Source organism: Bolinopsis microptera, chromosome 10 (assembly GCF_026151205.1).
Source record: "Bolinopsis microptera isolate Bmic1 chromosome 10, MBARI_Bmic_1.0, whole genome shotgun sequence".
NCBI lineage: Eukaryota > Metazoa > Ctenophora > Tentaculata > Lobata > Bolinopsidae > Bolinopsis > Bolinopsis microptera.
Window position 1 is genome coordinate 8,640,984 of NC_087081.1, and position 20,489 is coordinate 8,661,472.

Genomic DNA, 20,489 nt, shown 5'->3' on the forward strand with positions numbered 1-20,489 from the left:
GTACATTTTACAATCTACCTGATATCCTCCCTCAACCCTCAGCCCCACACCTGATATCCTCCCTCAACCCTCAGCCCCACACCTGATATCTTCCCTCAACCCTCAGCCCCGCACCTGATATCCTCCCTCAACCCTCAGCCCCACACCTGATATCCTCCCTCAACCCTCAGCCCCACACCTGATATCTTCCCTCAACCCTCAGCCCCGCGCCTGATATCCTCCCTCAACCCTCAGCCCCGCACCTGATATCCTCCCTCAACCCTCAGCCCCGCACCTGATATCCTCCCTCAACCCTCAGCCCCACACCTGATATCCTCCCTCAACCCTCAGCCCCGCACCTGATATCCTCCCTCAACCCTCAGCCCCGCACCTGATATCCTCCCTCAACCCTCAGCCCCACACCTGATATCCTCCCTCAACCCTCAGCCCCACACCTGATATCCTCCCTCAACCCTCAGCCCCACACCTGATATCCTCCCTCAACCCTCAGCCCCGCACCTGATATCCTCCCTCAACCCTCAGCCCCACACCTGATATCCTCCCTCAACCCTCAGCCCCACACCTGATATCCTCCCTCAACCCTCAGCCCCACACCTGATATCCTCCCTCAACCCTCAGCCCCACACCTGATATCCTCCTTTAACCCTCAGCCCCGCACCTGATATCTTCCCTCAACCCTCAGCCCCACACCTGATATCTTCCCTCAACCCTCAGCCCCACACCTGATATCCTCCCTCAACCCTCAGCCCCACACCTGATATCCTCCCTCAACCCTCAGCCCCACACCTGATATCCTCCCTCAACCCTCAGCCCCACACCTGATATCCTCCCTCAACCCTCAGCCCCACACCTGATATCCTCCCTCAACCCTCAGCCCCACACCTGATATCCTCCCTCAACCCTCAGCCCCGCACCTGATATCCTCCCTCAACCCTCAGCCCCACACCTGATATCCTCCCTCAACCCTCAGCCCCACACCTGATATCCTCCCTCAACCCTCAGCCCCACACCTGATATCCTCCCTCAACCCTCAGCCCCGCACCTGATATCCTCCCTCAACCCTCAGCCCCACACCTGATATCCTCCCTCAACCCTCAGCCCCACACCTGATATCCTCCCTCAACCCTCAGCCCCACACCTGATATCCTCCCTCAACCCTCAGCCCCGCACCTGATATCCTCCCTCAGCCCCACACCTGATATCCTCCCTCAACCCTCAGCCCCACACCTGATATCCTCCCTCAACCCTCAGCCCCACACCTGATATCCTCCCTCAACCCTCAGCCCCACACCTGATATCCTCCCTCAACCCTCAGCCCCGCACCTGATATCCTCCCTCAACCCTCAGCCCCACACCTGATATCCTCCCTCAACCCTCAGCCCCACACCTGATATCCTCCCTCAACCCTCAGCCCCACACCTGATATCCTCCCTCAACCCTCAGCCCCACACCTGATATCCTCCCTCAACCCTCAGCCCCACACCTGATATCCTCCCTCAACCCTCAGCCCCACACCTGATATCCTCCCTCAACCCTCAGCCCCGCACCTGATATCCTCCCTCAACCCTCAGCCCCACACCTGATATCCTCCTTCAACCCTCAGCCCCACACCTGATATCCTCCCTCAACCCTCAGCCCCACACCTGATATCCTCCCTCAACCCTCAGCCCCACACCTGATATCCTCCCTCAACCCTCAGCCCCGCACCTGATATCCTCCCTCAACCCTCAGCCCCACACCTGATATCCTCCCTCAACCCTCAGCCCCACACCTGATATCCTCCCTCAACCCTCAGCCCCACACCTGATATCTTCCCTCAACCCTCAGCCCCACACCTGATATCCTCCCTCAACCCTCAGCCCCGCACTTGATATCCTCCACGATTTTAAAGTCACTAAGTATATCCTCCCTCAACCCTCAGCCCCACACCTGATATCCTCCCTCAACCCTCAGCCCCGCACCTGATATCCTCCCTCAACCCTCAGCCCCGCACTTGATATCCTCCACGATTTTAAAGTCACTAAGTAAACAGTTCCGTAATCTGACTACTATCCTCAATAACATTAGTACATAGTAAACGGTACTGCACTTAACACTAGTGCCGTGTTTTATAGTAACATTATCTAAACAGCATTTAACTAGAGCTTTACTCCCGGTACACCAGCAGGCACGAGCGTGAGAGCTCACAGCATTGTTAGTGACGTAATTAAATAGCTCAACAAATTATTTTTGGCCTTTTAGACCTTCCTGCAGGAATGACCTTGAGTTAGCTATAAAAAGCTAGCTTGTGGTCTGATTGTTTGGTCTAGAAGTTAACAGATTATAAATCAAGAGGCTTGCATATAATGAACATATTGACATGGGTGCAGAGTTGAGTCTGTACGGAACCTAGTAGTTTCAGTTCCTTGTTTAACTTGCCGTACAGCAAGGACATCCACTACCTTAGCCCGGCGAGGCACATAACTCACTCTACAACTCCATGTCAAATGTTTCATATATACTATTATATATATCTTTCCTTTAAGTTTAAATGTTTAATGAATCCACTCGTTCCGCTCATGTACATGTATGTGTTAAATAGACAACATGCCCGACGGTGTACAACACGTACATAAAACGCACATTTTAATTGAAAAATTAAATTTTGTTCTGTCAAGATAGTGCCGTACCACCTACGACGATTTGAAAAATTCATTAAATATCCTTGCCGTGTAAAAATGTTAAATAGCAAATGATTTTAATTACAGAATTACAGTAATGGCATTAATTTCGTCACGATTAACCTATTTCCGGGTAGACAGCATTTAAGTAGCTTTAAACACAGAACTACTCGAATATATTTGGCACATTAAATGAAGCTATGAATAATTGAATAAGTAACAATTTATATATTCCTGTAGGTAATATCAGCCCCCATATACCAGGCCTCTCTATAATTGTCATACGTCATGACGTATGTTTTGGAAGTGTCGATAAGATGCATAACTCCCTTGCCATCAGGTTAAAGAGATAATCTAGCCCGTTGCGCACCTTCCAAACTTTGATTAATGACCGGCGAGATAATCATAGATTCTTCCAAAACAGGTATCATAGTGTCACTATACCGGGTAGCTCGAAATACCGATTACCCTTCTTTTTCTCAAAATTTAAGTTAATAAGCTGATTTTGTGCTAGAAATGTGATTTATCATAAGTCATATCGCATTCGGTGGTGATTTGAGTACCCACTCCATCACAATACGACATAATACGTGCATATAATGCCAAAATTTGACGCTTCACAAAACCCGGTATAGAGACTGTGTAACATTTTTATGTTACATATTTTGACAGAGTTTAAATGGTATTATCTGGTCTTGCATATCTTGTAAATGTATCGCATCATATTCTCATTCTTAAAACATGTCGGAAGCCACAATAAAGATAACCTATTTTCCTGTGTAAATAGGAATAGAAGCCAAACATTATTTCTGTATCATTGACTACTTAGAGAAGGTAAAAAGCAATAACTGACGCTAAAGTCGCTACATTTACTTTTGTAACGAGGAATTTTAGATGGCAACTGTAGAAAACCATTCATTCTCTGAAAAAGCAGCTTTTACAAATGAAATTAGCAGAACATTAGGTTATGACATCATCAGCTGTAGTCTCAAGTCTGTAGTTAAACTATTCACAGTGTTAAAACATCACGTAATGATTTCAATCTTAGTTAAGTTACGACAGTAAGTATTGACAATCCTGTTTGAGCCCACTGCACCGGGGATTTTGCTTACCTATTTGATACCTAGATTTAAATAAAATGTATTATATCAAAAAATTTAACAGTAGCTAATTTTTAGGGCATCAAGGAAGATGGTAGCTCCCATCTAGCGATGTACACTCTCAGTTTAATAGTTCACACATAGTTCCCACATAGGTCACACAGAGTTCACACATAGTTCACACTGTACACAGTTGGGAGAGCTGAAAATGGGGGGGGGGGGGGGGGGGGGGGGGAGCTTGGTTCTAGAAGAGGGGGGAAACAGGGCGTGTGCGTTCTGTTTCAGGTGGACAAATAATTCAAACTTTGTTAAAAGGCAAATTTCTGTCATGATTAAGCTAGATATATACCTCGATTAGGTCCTAATATTTAACTTAAATATTACGCCGCGCAGTAAAGCTGTAAAGATGAGCAGTTAACACTCCCAATCTAATGTGGTAGTACACAAAGTTCCGTCACCAGCGCACAGGTGGTCAATACAACATGTATCATTTATAGAGTAAACCTAATGGTACACACTACTGAAACCTGATACAATATCATTGAGCCATAGCTGCCATCACGTGACCTTTTCTAGCGACCTAAAATGTATCCTTGGAATTTAGTAATAATTATATTTTCTGATCATCGTATTGATTCGGTTCAAAGCTACTGTATCTTGTTTAATTAAAACTAGTGGAATCATTTTGTTATCGCACGATTACTTTGAACTTGGGAACTATAACAGTCGTACTGGTTTTGATGAAGGTCACAAAGGGCTGGCTGTTGCGATTTAAGCCATGAACAGTAATTAGTAATGTAAATGAGTGTAAGTAATAAGTAGTAATAGGTGTAAGTGGCTATTAAATAAACTTCAGACTGCTTGCTAAGTTAACATATGTATAATGTTAGAATGCTATAATGGGAAAAAGCCAATTTTATAATTCTCATGATTACTAATACTATTCAATATTCATGTGTATTGTGTAAGCCACTAAGTGTTTGTGTACAGTAAAATTGTACAATGTACTTGCACACTTTCAGTCAGATACCTAAAATCAGATACATAATATGATATAATTTTGTAAAATGTTACTGGTGATTAATTATCATGATTTTTAGAGTTCATAATTTCTGATGATTCCGTTAATACGAAACAGGGAAACTGCTCTGGTAAAAATGGCACAAAACGTCAAAACTAATCGAAACATGTTCTCACGTTAGAATATTGACAGATAATCAATATGCGGAGTGCTCACCTGCGATAATGTTGACCCAGCCGACACACCAGAGGTACTGATAAATAAGAGGCACACCCCCTCTTCTTCTTCTGATCACATTATATGCTATGAACAGTACAGGCAGAGCGAAGTGTAACATATAGGGGACTCCAGCTAGCACGTCGAAGGGAATGTTTGAAAATCTGAGGTTACATATGATAAATTCATTTCAGGTATAAACTGAAAAAAGCTGTCAGAAAATTTGGGGGCCCTTTTCATTAGGAGATAATTTTTGAATATATTAAAGTCATTATTGTAACGGTATATTAGAACCAGACAGAAACAAAGTGTGAAGGACCTAAACGGAACCCCTCGGTTTCAGTTCCTTGTTTAACACTACCGTACAGCAAGGACATTCACTGAGTTCGCAAAGGCTGGGCACATAGCTCACTTCACAAGATGCTCTGTCAAATGTTGCTTATATACCGAGAATCTACAGGAAATATTTCCTTGTAGGTTTTAGTCTAGTCAAAATAAGAATAAAGTTACGAACCTGGACAATATTTGATGGGGAAGACATTGAAACATACTGTATTCAATGATAGGGAGTATAGTGTGTGGTTCTTCTGGTAAATTTAGCGTCTGAAAAAGAGAGAATTATGAAATGAAAAAAGTTACCTCACATGTTCAGAAATTTAGTTAGTAAATGTGTAATTCGAGTGAAACTTCAAATTTTAATGAAAGTTGGCATTTTATATAAATAAAAAATAATTTTGCAACACAAAAATATGATAAATTTAATTCATTTACCTCTTTGAGAAAGAGATATGATTTGAAAATAGTGAGGTACATTAAGAGAGGAAGAGCGGAGATGACCAGCAGTTTGATGCTGACAAACTCAAGGAGATGACTAACATAGGAGCAGTAGCCCGTCAAATCTTCCTGTTTGTTTCTACATTCTGATTTTAAGACTTGGTGGATTGTATCTGTGAACCTGAACACATGGTCATTTTAAAAATGTATTTTCATATTTAAGAAGATTCAATAATGGAATGGAGTAACGGAGTTGGAACTGGAAGTTTGCGTTCTCTAACTCAAACGAAATTGAGGCTTCTTACCTATTCCAGCTGTTCCAAACGTTTGCTAAGTGTATTTTCTTGTTTTCCAAGACTTGACCAGACTTCCCATTGCCCAACCCCAGAGCATTTTTGCTCATTCCTACAGAATTTTCGGATTATTTAAACAAGTATCTAATTTTCTGGATGCTGAAGTCAATTTCAAACACAATTACTACAAGCATGAAGATATAACTCAACTTTCAACGAATAAAGAATAAATTAAAAACTTAAAACCTGATTTAAATAATGTGAAAATGCTGTAAATAGTCAAATTCTGTCATCAATAAAGTAGAGGATGTCATGTTTAACATATAATATCCTAGCCTGCTATCAAAGATTACCAGTTACGAATCTGAACAATTGCTTGTCTTTGGCTTGAGTATAGTCTTGGCAACCGTGACGTAAGTAAAATTTGATCGCATTTTTATTCCAATTTAAAACAGAGAATTCCATGGTTGAGCAGCCTTTTTCTTTGCACTTGTTGGTCAAAGCACTCCAAAGTTTGTTTCCGATTCCTTGTCTTCTGTACTTTTCTTTGACAAATAAATCCTCTAGATACATTTTCTTCCCACTTTCAATGTCAAATGTGTATACAAAAATTGCAAATCCAATGATATCATCTTTCAGCTTACAAATAAGGCAATCGAATTTGCCTTTTTCTAGGTCAGTTCTCAATCTCTCTGCATCTATTTCAACAGATGATTCCATTTTTTCATACTTGGCAAGTTCATTTATCATGTTCCAGATTTCGTCACAATCTTTCCCGCTAGCTTGTTTGATGACTGTGACATCCATAGTAATCTGACAGAATTACAAACAATCAGACAACAAAAATTGCAAATCCAACACATTCATAATCAGATTTTTAAAATCTAACACTTATTTTCCTTCAGACATTCCAACAGCCAGATTGGTACACAAGTGTGACCAGCCAATTACAGAAGCCGTTAGCCGAAGGATATTCACCAAATTCATTCAACTAGCATTTAAATAAACTTTTCAAATTGACAGAAATCCTAGAATTATGCTTACTAGTTACTAGCAAAGATTCAAGTAAATGGATTGAGACCACCCAAGAAATAATCTGAAAACCACTGCATCAGGAGGAAAAAAAGTCGGAAGGATAGTCACTGACCACTGTCAAATTCGTATTTCAATCTTCTAATCAAACAACACCTTATGACCAGGAATCGAAGCACTTCTATGTTGTCACTTATAGGTGTAAAATGGCCACGGGCCTAAATATTACATATCAATCAATTACAATTCATTAACATTACCAATATTAAAAACTGTCCAAAATATCTAAGAAAACAACTAAAAACAACGGAAGTCTTCATATCTGTCAAATGAATGTCAGTGGGCTATCAAACAGGTCTATTACAGCAATTGATAGATTCAACTTTAAGTTCAAAAATGACATTGTGGCTCTACAAGAAACTCTACTGGATAACTCCAGACCCCACTTAAATACCTTTCATAATCTGGATACATTTTCGGTAAACAATAGCAGAGGAGTGTCCACCAGTGTTTCCCCCAGGCTTGTCCCACAACAAATCAGTGAACTTCAAGATACAACCACTGATGCACTCTGGATCACTGTTAGGTACAATTCAACGGTAGTAATGATTGGTAATGTATATGTAAACCACTCCCTAACTTCTACAAACAACCTGAGCTCAGCACTTACCAACATCACAAAAGCTCTCCAATACTGCTCCAAGTTCAAAATCAAAGATGTAATAATAATTGGTGACTTCAACAGTAGGCACATCTCCTGGGGAGATATCATCACAACCGACCGTGGAAGACAGCTGGATTCATTCATCGCTCAGCATAATCTGACATGCATCACTCCGAACACCAATACATTCGTCTCCCATAATGGTGGGAGTATCATTGACCTTGCTTTGTTGAAGGGTAAAGTATGTAGGCTATACCAATCGTCCAGCATTGACAGTGAAAGTGAACTCTTCACAGGTGCTCCAAATAGAGGTCACTTACCAATCATCCACCAATTCTGTCATGCACAAACTGCTCAATCTGCATCTCCTCTTCTCTACTGGGACATTGATAAAACAGACTGGAATGCTTGGTGTGGATCACTTAACAGGGCCCTTCTCCTTGGCATAACTGGCAGGATCAACTCTTACATAGACCCTCTAAAGCTGTGGCAAGACTTTAAAAACATTTTATCTGCGATTGGTAATGAATGGATTCCTCTCAAGAAAGTCAGTACCCACTCAAAACCTTTCTGGAACTCTCTCCTTACAGACCTTTCACGAACTCTTCAAGCTGCGCAGGAAACCATGAAAACCAGCTACACACCGTATAACGTCTCCCTCCACAAACAAGCAAAGGAGGAGTTTTCTAATACCTTGATATCCGAAAAAAACAAATGGATTCATCAGCAACTGGAAAATCTCAATGTTGCTCAGTCTCAAATATTCTGGAAAAATTATAAGAAGACATTGACCAATAAGCCTAACGAGTACATGGGAAATCTTATGGATGGTGGTATCCTCCACTCTGACAGAACTCAGAAAGAAAACATCTTGTACAAATCATTCTTCTCGGGTGAACACATGAATGGATGCAGTTTTGATCATGTCTTCGAACAAGAAATCAATAGCTGCTATGACAACATTATATCGACTCAGTTCCCTACCGACCAATTAGATCACATCATTAATGATCATCTGAATGGGAAAATAGGTCTAGAGGAAGTTACTTTAGCACTGAAGGCTCAAAATAGCAATGCCAAAAGTTTTGACACTGATAATCTTCACCCAAAAATCCTGAAACATCTGCCTGTGTCAGCTCTTCGGATTCTAACAAAACTATATGACCTTGTCCTTGAAACTGGTGTATGGGTCTGGGAGGTATCCAATGTCACTTTCATCAAAAAGGATGGGAAGGATAACTACATGAACCCCTCTGCTTATAGACCAATATCGATATCATCATATGTTGGAAAGCTGCTAGAAAAGATCTTGGAACGAAGAATAAAGCTCCATTGCGAACTAGAGGGCTTACTCGACGAAGAGCAAGAAGGCTTTAGACCTCAAAGAAATACTGCAAGGTATCTTTATAAATTAGTAGCTACTCTAGATGAATGCAAGAGGAAAAAACTCACTACTTTCCTACTATGCATCGATTTTAGCAAAGCATTTGATAGTGTATGGGTGAAAGGCCTGATTTTCAAGCTCAGCAAATACCAAATACAAGGGAACATTTTGCGGATAATAAATAACTTCCTGTTATCCCGCAAAGTACGGCTGAGGGTTAACAACAGTCTCGGATTTCAACGCTCATGTGGATGGTTTGGGCTTCCCCAAGGCTCTGTCCTTGCACCCCTGCTATTTATCCTCTACATCTCGGATATGTTATGCAAGGACCAGCTGCCACTGGAATGCAGCTCTAACTCAAGCCTCTTCAAATATGCTGATGATGGAAGCATAGCAGTCTCTCACATAGATCCTATATGTGCTCATCGAATTATGCAGTTGATGTGCAAGTACCTTCATGTCTGGTGCAGTAAGTGGAAACTTATCCCAAACTGCGACAAAAACAAGACCGAGTGTATTATGATCACACCAACATCCTCATCTGGACCTGATGTCACAGCCTTTGGACCACTCATTATCGGCAATAGACCCATAACATATACATGTCAATCAACTGTTCTTGGACTGAGGATAGACGACAAACTTACCTTCAAGAGTCACGCAAAATTTAAATTGAAACAATGCTGGTTTGCCTGGTACAGGATCACTCAAAACTCCACCCGCCACAGAGGCCTGAATGCAAGCTCACTCAAAATGCTCTTCAAAACAGTAGTACTCACAAAACTTCTATATGCTGCTCCAATATGGCTAAAAGATAACCTAGACACTTTCAAAGACTTCTATGCCAGGGTCCTCTTGAAAATAAGTGGATCCACTCACCATCCTCCCAAAGATTTGACATCTGTCGCGCTTGGAATTCCACCCCTTGAGATATCCTACAAGATGATCACCATAAAATTCATAATAAAAGCACTTACAAGTGACCCATTTATGCAAGGACTCATCTTACAGCTAGAGGAGGCAAAGGCCCATCGATATCAGCACCATATTGATGAGATACGTAAGTTCCTAACGTGGAAAAGGGGGTCCAACGAGCTCAATAGAAGCAGAATAGACCTTCTGACTAGTGTCCACAACGGTGTTGTCAGCTACTCAAAAGACGAAATAACCCGCTTTATGGACTTCACTTGGAATAAACATCTCCTACTGAACCCTAGAATTAATCCGGGTGAGATACTGGATAACATCGATAAGAGGAGCAAAAAGTTGTTTCCTCGCTATTCAAGCAGGAGCACAGACACTAAAGTAATGTCTCTCTTGCATGGCCATGACATCACCTTCACAGCATTCAAGGCAAGGGTTGCCAACAACTGCGACCCTCAGTGTCCGAATTGTCAGATGTTGGACAACAATTACCATCGAATCTTCTCTTGTCCACTGTACCGCTGTTCCTACAGAGAAACCATTCAAGTGCACTCCACTAGTGACCAACCATGCTGGTCTATCTTAAGAGATGGTAGTGATGGCAGCATCACTGCCTTCCGATCTTTAGCACAGATCGCCATCGATGAACTATCATAGAATTGATACTTATACTTATAGTGCTCCTTCACCTCCATCCCCCTTCATGTCCTACATCTCCTTATGACATCACTCCCCCTTCAGCCTCTACTACTCCTTTACTACTCCATCTACTGCCTCATCTTCTGGACATCATTATCTTCTAGTTTAGTTGAGAATTCTCAACACCCACTTCCAAGTCGAGTACTCTCGACCCACTTAGTCCACATACCTTGCAAACTTACAGCAGGGTATTTGTAATGGTCTAAGTCCCTAATACACGCCAAAGATGGTTCCTCTATACTCAACCGTAGGAGAAGAGAATTAGGTGACTGTATTTTGTTCTAATGTTGATATTAATATAAGTATGTTCTAGTTGTTACTCCTTTTGTTTTAACGTTTTTATGGTACTCTCCTTAAATTATTTCAATGCAGTCACTCAGATGATTTTTAAATCAGGACACTTAAATAAAGACACATACTCTGCCCACAATAAGGGGCCATAATTTTAAATTATGTAACAGTATAGAATTATTATTATTATTATTATCTAAGAAAGTATTCTCTAGCCAAAGGGCTCAATATTTAAATCTAAATCTTCAATATCGAAATAAATGTTGTCTTTAATACCTCAAAGCGCACGAAAGATTCCATCTTTTGTGCAAGCTTTTTAATCAACCGTTGCGCTTCGAGTTTCGACTCCCATGCCTGCTGTTGTGGAGAAAACTAAAGGTGTAAAGGAAGCTTTTTCCACTTCTATGACCCTTGCATTATATGCTCTTTTCTTCTCAGTCTCGTGAGCCAAATACATCATATGAATTGGTTAAGCTACGTTGGTTGGAGCAGGAGCGTGAAACACTCTTACGTCGAAAAATGATCTTTCAAACGCATTCCGAACTGATCTTGCTGGTATATCTAGTCGGGCTTGATCTCCAGTTACTGTACCTCGTGGTAACTGCATGCCACTGACTGGAAGAAGGGGGGGCTCTGTCTGAACGTCTTTGCATTCGACTGTCCGCATGATATTAGCTATTGTATCTCGAAGTGAGTTGTGCCTCAAGGTCACATAACCCCCAAGTTTACACGTGAGGGCATGGTTTGCGGAGTATTTACACTTTACAACAATTTTAGATAGAGTACACACTACTAAATATTACACTCAACATATTACAACAATCCTGAAGTAGCTAGGCTTTTATCAAGAAATCGGGCATTCTGCGTACGGACGAGCTCATGAAAATGCAAATACAGTAAAGTACGCGGCACCCCTCAAAATTGTTTCCCAAATTTTTAGTACTGTAATACGGCCAACGGTGCAAGTTTAAAATTATATTTCTACCGAAAACACATTTAATCTAATGCATATAAAATATTTCTATGCTATAACATATAATTTGTTTGGTTTGCACTAATTGTTGGCGTTTTGCGATTACTATTAGACAGGGGATTGTTGAAATCATTTTTGAGACACCTCGATTAACAATATAAAGCTCTTTACGCTTTTGTCCTAGCTTCACGAAAAAATATGTCAGTATCGTTTCGAGTTTGTTTTAAAATAGTATTACAAACTTTATAAAGCGCGCCTATCTAGTTTATGCGCGGCACTCTTTTCGAGCTTCTTGCATTTTAACGGGTGATACTCGTAAAATATCTGTTCCATATATTTCAGCGCGCGTCCTGGTAGGTTGTAAACCTACAACTTGCATTCTCTTCTTATATTAATTCTTTTTATGTTAAGGAAACAAAGCTAGAGACTAGCAACTTAAATATTAATATAATGCCGGGCAGCGCTTAGCTGAGGCCTTAGCTGTAAATTATATAGTATAAAGGATTGAAGACAAATATAACAAACTGTTTTAATTTTTAAGTAGGTTTATAACCTACCAGGGCGCGCGCCGAGTTGAAACAAATATTTCACAATTATCACCCATTACCTGGGGACCTCAGGCTATCGTGTTCATAAACATAAAGATTTAGAATATTATAGATTATGCGGAATGACAGGCTGAGCGCGGCTTAGTAACACGTACACATGTCTACAAAGTATCAAATCACTATATGAAAAAAACCTGCACTACGTGGGTTTGGTTATCAACTGCATTGTAGCAGTTCAATAGTACTCAATACTCGAAGATTAGGAAACACTCAAGTTAATAAACTCGATCTTTAATTTTATTTATTTATTAAGTCTTACTGGGCCGCGCTCAGCCCGTCATTCCACCGAATCTATATTATATGTTTATGAACGTAATAGCCTGAGGTCCCCAGGTGAATTAAGTCTTACTAACTCCTCAATTAAATTTTCTAAACAATAAACGGATGATGTAATTTTAACTCAGAGGATTTTTAAAACAATCACTGTTTTCATTACAGGCCAAAAACACACCAATTGAAGATATGGAAAATGAACAGGCTGGCGTTGTCCAGTCAGCCAAATACATGCTAGTGATGCTCAAATTTGGTTTGATAGGGCAATCTACTAAAAATGAGAGCACGGTTTTTCTGACTAGGCAAACTGTAAACCGATATGGAAATGCTGACTGAAAAAGACTATTCAGTCTGGCTGACAGAGCAGCAAAGGTTCCATAGATTGGAGATTACAAAACTAAGTTGGTTTAAACTATATATAGCTCCAGAAGAGATAGAAATGACGAGACTGACATGAAAGTGGGTGTACTGAAGCATATGCTCAATTATTGTATATTCTTCATAAAGATCTATCAAGTTCCGGTAATGGTCAAAAGAGTCTAAGCCATATCATATCCTCACAAAACACAGCTTTAGCTTATTATTTATCTGAAAATCATGCCTGTTTCCTGAGACCATTGTAATGATCCATTATAGATCAATGAGTTAGCTCCAACTCAACGATCGCCACCATATAACAAGAATTGTTATCCATTACAATACCGAGCTTTGAAATGTAAATATAACAGATGTTCTGTTTTAATACTATCTGTTCATATTTGTAGGCATGTTGACCCTGTGGCAGAATTAGCTATGGTCTGTCAATGATGATGCTGCTCATTCTGATACCATGGCTCTGTAATTTTGCAGGTAAAATTATCGTTTAGTTTATCCATCATGCAACTCTTTAATACATTCCATTAAACTAGAACAGATTTTATAATCACTTCTGATGAAGATCACTAATTTTCATCTTCAATCAGAGGGACAGTACCTCAGTGTGATTCCAGTCCTAGAAGAAGTTGTCGCTCTAAGAGAGGGACAAACAGTCACCCTATCAGCCACACTAGACCACAGTTCCACTGTTACCATCTCTAAGTTTGATTTTTCATGGACCAAGGTAATTTTAGAATTAAACTTGTAATCTACAAGAGTTTTTATTCACACTGAAATTTTTACCTTGACATGTCTTCCTTAAATTTTGTAAAGATAATACATGTTCAGACATCCGGCAGCTTGCCATCTGATGCTCAGTTTATCTTCACTGGTACCTCATCTCAACTGATAATCAACAGGTTTGTCGTTTATCTGAAAACAGAAACTTCTGGGATAGTTACTAAGTTGTTCTTTTCAGAAGAATATCGTAGTTCCACCGAAAAGTCGTTAATAATGCCGCTGTACATTAAATTATAAAAGAAACTTTGCCAAAATTTAATTGATAAGATGTCACATCACATGATTTTGCTTCTCTAATGGTTAGGTCATAATTGGTAAATATACCGCATTTACTTGGAGCCAAAGGCCAAAGCATCAGCTATTATATTGTTTACCATATATATAATACTTAAATACCCCTTTCTATACTTGAATACCGCAATAATTACTTGATGATCATACACAACATAATAATAGGAATACATTAATATGCTATGCCTTATCCAAAACATAACTTATCTGAACACCTCAATACCAGAGTAAAGATAGAGGATGAGGGTGAGTACAGTGTGACAGTGAGAGGGAGGAGGAATGATGGAGGTTACATTGACAAGAGTGCTGAAATTATTCTCACTTTATTAGGTTTGTTTAGTGAAACTCACAGTAATAATCTTTTTGTTGTGAGTTTTCAATCTTTATTTCGTGATAATACGTTTGTGGTCATCCCATATGTGCTTATAATAACAGCTGATAAAATGATGAGGTATCACTTTATTTTTAATATCTTAATTGCAGCTCCTCCGATATTGATAGGTTGGGTCTTCAATAAATGGGAGTTAAATTAAAATTTGTTTTCCATTTTGAAAATATCTTTATCAAATATAAACCGACTTCTAGAACCTCAGAAGATGAATTAATGACAATATTCTCCTAGGACAGATAAAGATAGAACCAGAGTTCCCTGTAAAGTCTGTGATATGTTGCGGAGCTGTTGTTACTTTATCTGTCACAATCAACCGTGAGACAACAAATTGATCAATCAAAATTTTAATTTTTTGATGAGTAAATGTGTAAATCGTATTTTTTCCATGTCAGGAAACAAACTGTGGAGTTATTAGTTACGCTCACATTCAATTAATTGATTAAATATTGTAATAACCGAAGAGCAAAAGGAGCAACCTATGCTAAACCGTTATCCTCGGTGGCATATCCACAGAACGGTCCAAATCTAATTGCCACCGTTATTCTCAACCTGAATCTCAATCTTTGGTTACTCACAGCAATACAGTCTGTATAGTTTGTGTGATGTTGATAAGATTTGAGTGATATCACTTTACCAAACGTTCAAGTGAGGCCCCGGCCAGCTTCAGTGTCGACAGGTGTGGTAATGTTTAGCGTACAGATTGACAGTAAAACGATCACATGCTCTAAAATGATCACGTGCTCTAAAACACTAATAATAGGGTGTAAACGCGTCTTTAGTGAGGGTCTTCTCTCGCCGTGTGTCCCAAATGTGAATTATATTCTTGTGAAAATCTTGTCATGTACCATTTACTGCAGACGGGAGATATGTTTGTATTTTATCGATATAATACGGAAGGTATTTTACAATTTCGGAGTATTAAATCCAGACCAACTTGGGACTTCAAACTAAGAGACGCTTAGCCGTGAAATTTGATCCAAATTGGTTCAAGCCTTTCCGAGGTTGACATTACCTTTTAGTTTAGAAAAGGGTCGATCATCAGTCGCAAAAACCGGACTATCAAATTGTGCTGAAATTTTCAAAAGCGGTTAAAATCGAGTCATAATAGAGGTCAGTATAACAAAAGGTTTGAGCAGCGAATATTTGATGCGGGGGTCAACCAAATGAACTACAATTAAAGACTGTTCCTATCAAATTAATTAAGTTCTAAAGAAATTTCAATGAGCGAGCGGGAGTAAGTAATTGACTGAAAGCCGCCATTGCCTCTGCATTATAAGGTCAATTGACGTTTGAAATTGTGGCTGACTACTACATGCATGCATGACACCTTATCATATGACGACATCAGACCCCAGCTAGACAACATGTAACTCATCTCGTTATCGATCACGTGACACGTTACATGCCGTCTAGCGGGGTCTAATTAGCGGGGGTCTCTGCAAAGTGGGTGTACCGTGGAGATACACTGTGCTTCTGTAGTTACATTTTTACAATATTACACTGTAACGTTACAACACTGTTACACTAGTAGTTATTAGGTTATTGTCTTTGTTACACCGTGTTTCAGAACAACATCCTAACTCTGATACTGTTCCAGGTGATGTTGAACCTGGTGATGTCAAGTGGACCAGGGAGGATTCAAACTGGAAAGCAGACAGGTTCTCTTTCTTTTACCTTCAAACACACAGTACTTGTTTCTACAGCTTATTTTACTACTTACGTATATGGTTCACGAAAAACAGTTGCTAGTTCTGTGTTTCACATTTTCATTATAATCATCGTGGTATGATTACTATGATAGATACTTAATTAAACCATGTCGTTAAAACCATCTTTATTTGGGCAACACACACAATCGCAATTACAATTTGTTAGCACCCCACACTCTCTCGAGTATTTTAAAGATAGGTTTGAAGTGAGAATTTCACTAATATTCACTATATAACGTATCACATCTTACAGATACCTTCCAAGCTCTCAAAACTTGGAGCTGATAATATCAGATATCAGAGAATCAGACTCAGGGACGTATGTAGTTGAGGTTACACGTGACAACTTCTCTGGATCCGCTGCCATACTTCTCCTTGTTCGAAGTGAGATAAAACAACTATCACGTGACTGTCACGTGATAGTCACGTGACCTTACATTTACTTAAATTCGACATTAGAGCGATCAGTATATTATATCATATTCACAATTGGACGTAATGTAGCACTTTTACAATTAAATCTCTTGAAATAACTAACCAAACAATAAGAATAACCTCCAGAAAGACTTAAAATGTGTAATAAAATTAAACCTAAACCCCTGCACAGGTAAACCAAAGATAACAGGAGAGGTGCTGGTTGAACGATCTGTTGGACAGAGTGTTTACCTGCAACTCACCTTCAATCCAGTGTTAGTTGTATATACTGATAACACAGTTTGAGTTCCTGTTCCGAAGTTAGACTTAAAACCTTATCTTAGTCTTAAATCTAAATCCAACCTATAGTATGTGTACTTTCTGTGTATTGATGTTATTTGTTAATGCTAACAGGGTAAATATAGAGATTATTAAGTTATTAAGTTACTAAGTTATTAAGTTATTAAGTTACTTACTTAATTATTTGAGTTATTAAATTATTAAATTATTAAGTTATCAAGTTATTAAGTGACTTATCTAATTATTTAAGTTATTAAGTTATTAAGTTATTAAGTTACTTAATTAATTATTATTAAGTTAATACTTACTGTGTACTGACTTTATGTGTTTACTCTTACAGGGTGGATCTAGAAGCGATTACTTGGTTTAAAGACAACAAGAAGATTGTAGATAATCTCTCTTCAGATGGAACTCAGCTTCAAATAAACAACGTTAGAAGAACCTTGTTGTTAATTTCTTTGTATCGGATTTTTGTACCTTACTTAATCAACAGAAACTTCTCTGAAAACTTGTGCCCGCTCGCAAATATCTTTTGCTTATATTTTACGATTTTGTCAATTGGTAACATCTTATAATTTGATTTACTATCAATATCAATCTCACATAATTGATCAATTAATTCAGTTATATAATTGGTTTCTAATTAGTCAACAACACACCAGGTAAAAGTTGAAGACAGTGGGGTGTATACTTGTATAGCAAGTAACAGTGTCGGGACTGGACAACATACCACACAGATAACAATTACAGGTTCTTATCAGCTGGATTTCTTATTTTATCAGTTGTTTAGAGTTTGAAATGTCTGATAATTCCGTATTATAGGCGACTCATAAAGTATGTTCACATCCGGATATTACAGTAATACTGCAGTTAGCTACTTCTTATCTTATCTTAGGAATTAGACTTGTTATCTTCAGTTATACTTGTGGCATTTATAACGATATTAGTAAATCTGACTAATCCCATAATAAATCATCAATTCACACTTTTATCATCTAACGTTAAACATAATAATATCTCCAATTGTTTCCAATAAAAATATCAACATAATATGATCATTAAAATGATTCCCATCACCATGGTGTTGTAGTAACCATGGCAACCCAGGTATCCCGATGCTAGAAATAACACCACTCAGCCAGCACGTGACACCCGGTGATAAGATGCAGATATATTGCAGGGTTACTCAGCGTGCCACTCTTAAATGGTATCTAAATGATATGGTTAGTGATCTCGCAAGGTAGCACCAAGGTAGCACCAGAACAGCATGCAGCGGTTCAGTGCTAAATCCCCTAAATCTCAACATGTTTGAAATTACCAGTCTACCGTATAATTTATCCGAAATTTCGTCTCTTTCGAATAATTACTTTTATTTTACAAATACATTACTCTGTAATCTGTTCCATTTAAAAACGTTCACCACGTACTCTAAAAATACCTGCCAGGAGCTTCCAAACAAGGTGCTACTACCACGTGTAAAAGTATACGGGTCCAACCCTTCCTACATCCTGATACTGAACTTTCTACCTAAGCATCAGGTATAATAGCTATCTCTACAATTATTCTATAACACTTGTGCTGGGCTCCATCTTTGATAGACATTTCTAGAATTATAATAACATTACGCTAATCTAACTGCGTATAATGCGATTACACTATTAATTGCACGAGGCGCAGCCGAGTGTAAATTGATACAATAATCGCACGAGGCGAAGCCGAGTTCGATTATTGCAGTTATTTCACGAGGCGCAGCCGAGTGCAATAACTGGTGTAATCGTATTATACATGCAGTTAGATTCGCGTATAACTCCACGCTTCTGGTGTTATATAATCGGTGAGATTAGTTTATAATCGCACGGACTGTGTTGTTAGCTGCTCTAAGACTAAAAACAGTGAGATTATAAACAAATCGCACTGTTTTGAGAGCACTGAGCAACTCAAATGAACAGCGCACTCCAACCCTCCACTTCAACCCGAAACCTCCTTCGAGAAAAGAAGTGACGTCATCCGCCGACTCTCTCTCGATTGATTTGTAGTTATTTTGTACAATCTAGTAGCTCCACAAAAATGTCTGATAACCACCTCAACAGAGGGTCAAATACAGATAAGAAAAGTAAAAATAGGATAGCCGTCCGATGCTCAATGCTCCTGTTATGTGATTGGTCGGATCTGAGTCACGTGACATAACTCATTGATTGCTATTGGCCGCTAGGATGGGATGGACCAAGAATCGGCCCGTCCCTATTATCTGCAGTTGTGATGGTTGTTTGAACGTTTTGCTTGCCTGCTGTGGATTTTCAGACCACCCAAGTATCACCCGTTAAACTTAAATCACCTCTGAAAGTTATTAATATATCACAGTATCTTACACAGTGCGAATATATATATAATCGCACCGAATATGTTTTCGGTTGCTCTCAAAACAGTGCAATTAGTTTTGTAATTGCACTCCCTGGAAAAAACCGGTGCAATTATGAAAATAATAAGTGGCCGTCAAATAGGTCAAAAGTGGAGTCACTGCTGCAGTTAAAAAGGGTAGGAGTAATTACCCGTTGAGTCAAAACCCGCATTAGGTGAGCAATTCTATTCGGAGTGCCCTCACGTATCCAATGGTACGCCTATCATATTTGTGAAGATGCATTACATTGTCGTATGGAAGTATGAACTCTCTCTGCAGTCCAAACAGACCGTTTGAGCTCTCCCTCCCCTAATAAGTTTATAATATTGTTATTATTATCAAACTTTACACAAATCCAAAGTAGTTACTAAGAACATCCTAAAGACCTGATAAGTCTACTTAAAAGACTTGTAGAACTGAAAACTTACTATAAATACAAAAAATGGAACTTAAAACTGAACTTATCAAAATCAAAAATTATGCAAAAAATTGAACTTAAAACTGAAATTATCGAACTAATCAAATTTAAAATAAATTTCTCCACAATTGGCGGTTCGAGGCTAAATACCTTAAGTCTGTCAAGTCGTCACTATTATTCAAATTAATATTTCTTTTATTCAAATCGTCTAAAATAGTTTTAAAAATATTACATTGATGTCTACCAATCCTTCCCCTCATATTTGACATACTATCAACAGCAAAATTTAGAGCTAGTTGTGGTGGTGAGTTGCAGTCGCTACGAAGAATGTGCCCAAACATTTTCCAGCGGGATTTATGAACTCTCTCTGAGAGTGGAGTTACATTGCAACGAGCATACAAGTCCTTGTTGCTGATGATGCGGGGATAGGTCATGTTGATGATACGCCTTAGATGTTTGCGTTGACACACATCAACTTTATTGATAATGTTCTGTGGAGCT

The 20,489-nt window shown here is 39.2% G+C and overlaps 2 protein-coding genes across 2 annotated transcripts in view; one reads left to right on the forward strand and one right to left on the reverse strand.

Moving 5' to 3' along the window:
• Positions 1-8,103, reverse strand: part of LOC134821585 (uncharacterized) — a 31,894-nt gene extending 23,791 nt beyond the window's left edge. Inside the window, exons 1-6 of the mRNA XM_063832286.1 lie at positions 8,081-8,103; positions 7,551-7,675; positions 6,077-6,176; positions 5,769-5,952; positions 5,512-5,600; positions 4,998-5,161 (exon numbers count right to left, since the gene is read on the reverse strand). Coding sequence (XP_063688356.1) covers positions 4,998-5,161; positions 5,512-5,600; positions 5,769-5,952; positions 6,077-6,176; positions 7,551-7,675; positions 8,081-8,103 — 685 coding nt within the window. The remainder of the gene's footprint in view (positions 1-4,997; positions 5,162-5,511; positions 5,601-5,768; positions 5,953-6,076; positions 6,177-7,550; positions 7,676-8,080) is intronic.
• A 5,571-nt stretch (positions 8,104-13,674) lies between these two features.
• The window catches only part of LOC134822253 (hemicentin-2-like), a 35,773-nt gene continuing 28,958 nt past the window's right edge, over positions 13,675-20,489 (forward strand). The window contains exons 1-12 of the mRNA XM_063833161.1: positions 13,675-13,761; positions 13,875-14,011; positions 14,116-14,186; positions 14,585-14,688; positions 14,981-15,064; positions 16,347-16,407; positions 16,712-16,842; positions 17,066-17,147; positions 17,513-17,603; positions 17,835-17,922; positions 18,280-18,395; positions 18,618-18,710. Of these exons, the coding sequence (XP_063689231.1) occupies positions 13,716-13,761; positions 13,875-14,011; positions 14,116-14,186; positions 14,585-14,688; positions 14,981-15,064; positions 16,347-16,407; positions 16,712-16,842; positions 17,066-17,147; positions 17,513-17,603; positions 17,835-17,922; positions 18,280-18,395; positions 18,618-18,710 (1,104 nt within the window). The 5' untranslated portion in view covers positions 13,675-13,715. The remainder of the gene's footprint in view (positions 13,762-13,874; positions 14,012-14,115; positions 14,187-14,584; positions 14,689-14,980; positions 15,065-16,346; positions 16,408-16,711; positions 16,843-17,065; positions 17,148-17,512; positions 17,604-17,834; positions 17,923-18,279; positions 18,396-18,617; positions 18,711-20,489) is intronic.